This window comes from Rhincodon typus, chromosome 42 (assembly GCF_021869965.1).
Source record: "Rhincodon typus isolate 14 chromosome 42, sRhiTyp1.1, whole genome shotgun sequence".
Lineage (NCBI taxonomy): Eukaryota > Metazoa > Chordata > Chondrichthyes > Orectolobiformes > Rhincodontidae > Rhincodon > Rhincodon typus.
The window spans coordinates 5917260-5919835 of record NC_063373.1 but is presented as its reverse complement, the minus strand read 5'-3'; the positions used below and the strand labels follow the sequence as shown (position 1 = coordinate 5919835).

The window sequence follows — 2576 nt, the reverse complement described above, 5'->3', positions numbered from 1 at the left end:
AGCCATGGGAAATTACCCATAGTGCCCAGGGATGTGCAGGCTATAGTGAGTTAGCCATGGGAAATTACCCATAGTGCCCAGGGATGTGCAGGTTAGGGTGGGTTAGCCAATGGAAATTACCCATAGTGCCCAGGGATGTGCGGGTTAGGGTGGGTTAGCCATGGGAAATTACCCATAGTGCCCAGGGATGTGCAGGTTAGGGTGGGTTAGCCCTGGGAAATTACCCAAAATGCCCAGGGATGTGCAGGCTAGGTGGGTTAGCCATGAGCAATGCAGGGTTACAGGGACAGGGTGGGGTCTGTGTAGGATATCTTCAGAGCCTCATTGCTGACTCGATGGACTGAATGGCCTGTTTCTGCACCGTAGCGATTGTATGATTCTAGGCAGGAGGAAGTTTCTCCAGTTTTAGGGGCAGTGGTAAGTCTTGGGAATGGTTCATCCAACCAGGATCCAATGGCTGAATGGGCTGAGGAGTGGCAGATGGAGTTTAATTTGGGTAAGTGCGAGGTAATGCATTTTGGTAACACAAACAAAGGCAGGACTTATACACTTAATGGTTGGGCCCTGGGTAGCACTGTAGAACAGAGTGACCGAGAGATTCAGGACCGTTATTCTTTGAAGTTTGTGTGACAGGGAGACAAGGTGGTTAGGAAGGCGTTTATCACGCTTGCCTTCATTGCTCAGACCTTTGAGCGTAGCAATTGGGGACGTCATGTTGAGGTTGTACAGGGACGTTGGTGAGGCCTCTTCTGGAGCCCTGTGTCCAGTTCTGGTCACCCTGTTACAGGAAGGATGTTATTAAGCTGGAGAAGGTTCAGAAGAGATTTACCAGGATGTTGCTGGGAATGGAGGTTTTGCGTTATAAGGAGGGGGCTCATTAGGCTGGGACTTCTTTCACTGCAGCATCGGAGGCTGAGGGGGTGAACTTATAGTGGTTTATAAAATCATGAGGGGCACAGACAGGGTGAATAGCCAGGCTGTTTCCCCTCGGGTGGTGGAGTTCAAAACTAGGGGCGGCCTATTTCTAACGTGAGAGGAGAACGATTTAAAAAGGACACAAGGAGCAACTTTTTTTTTCAATGAAGAGAGTGGTTCGTGTGCGGGATGTACTTCCGGTGGTGAGCGCAGACAACAGATAGGTCCAGGCCGCTAGAGATGGTGCTGGGTCCGCTGTTGTTTGTCATTTATGGAAACAGGTTGGATAAGAATATAGAAGGCATGGTTAGTAAGTTGGCGAATGGCGCCTAGATGGGTGGCACTGTGGACAGTGAAGAAGATTACCCACAATTACGAAGGGGATCTTGATCAATTGGGTCGGTGGTGGAACAGCGAACAGGGTTATCTGAGACTGCAAAGGGATCTTGATCATTTGGGCCAGTGGGCTAAGGAATGACAGATGGATGCTGCATCAGACAAAACCAAGATGTTTCTTTTCCCATGGATTGAATTATCTCCCAAGGAGAGCTGTTGGGGCCCAGTTGGTTCGATATATTCAACAGGGACGTGGCCCATGTGGCTAAAGGGATACGGGGAGAAAGCGGGAACGGGATACTGGGATTGCGTGATCAGCTGCGATTGTATTGAACGGGTGGTGCAGGCTCGAAGGGCCGAATGGGCCCACTCCTGCACCGACTTGCCGTGAAGAGGAAAGGTTCGGAGGGACGTGGGCCATGCGTGGGGTAGGGGGACCAGGTTAGTTTGGGATGAGGGGTTGGCACGGGCTGAAGGGTCTGTTTCCGAGCTGGGTGACTCTTGCGACTGCACGAGTTGGAAGCGCGGAGATGTATGAAGCCCCAGCTGTTGAAGAGACAATGGGAACGGGGACAGTGAAGATGAGGTGAACGATGGGCCACAGTAGGAGGGCTGAATGGCCAGGTCTCGCAGTGGAATTCGTGTGTTTGTAACGCTGTCCCCGTTGTGCGTTCGTTCCCCAGAGGAGGCAGCTGTGCCTGGGTGACCGGATGGAGCTGGGCTCGTACCTACAGATGCCCATCCGAAGGATGATGAGGTACGTCGTCCTGCTACAGGAGCTCATAGCGGAGTGCAGTGCCGAGAACGCCCAGGACGCACGCAGCCTGCATGCCGCCATGGAGATGGTCCAGTTCCAGCTTCATCACGGTGACAACCTCGTCGCCATGGACGCCATCAGGGAGTGTGACGTGAGTCTCGAATACGGCTAAAGTAGCATGCTGAGTCAGTGTACAGATATCTCCCTGAGAGTGACAGGGGACTGAGAGACACCAGTCAGTGTACAGATATCTCCCTGAGGGAGAGAGGGGACTGAGAGACACCAGTCAGTGTACAGATATCTCCCTGAGGGAGAGGGGACTGAGAGACACCAGTCAGTGTACAGATATTTCCCTAAGGGAGAGGGGACTGAGAGACACCAGTCAGTGTACAGATATCTCCCTGAGAGAGAGGGGACTGAGAGACACCAGTTAGTGTACAGATATCTCCCTGAGAGAGAGAGAGAGGGGACTGAGAGACACCAGTCAGTGTACAGATATCTCCCTGAGGGAGAGGGGACTGAGAGACACTAGTCAGTGTACAGATATCTCGCTGAGGGAGAGGGGGGG

At 52.5% G+C, this 2576-nt stretch overlaps 1 protein-coding gene across 1 annotated transcript in view; it reads left to right on the top strand.

Moving 5' to 3' along the window:
* The window catches only part of LOC125487501, a 39711-nt gene that overhangs the window by 32388 nt on the left and 4747 nt on the right, over positions 1-2576 (top strand). The window contains exon 12 of the mRNA XM_048619104.1: positions 1935-2159. Coding sequence (XP_048475061.1) covers positions 1935-2159 — 225 coding nt within the window. The remainder of the gene's footprint in view (positions 1-1934; positions 2160-2576) is intronic.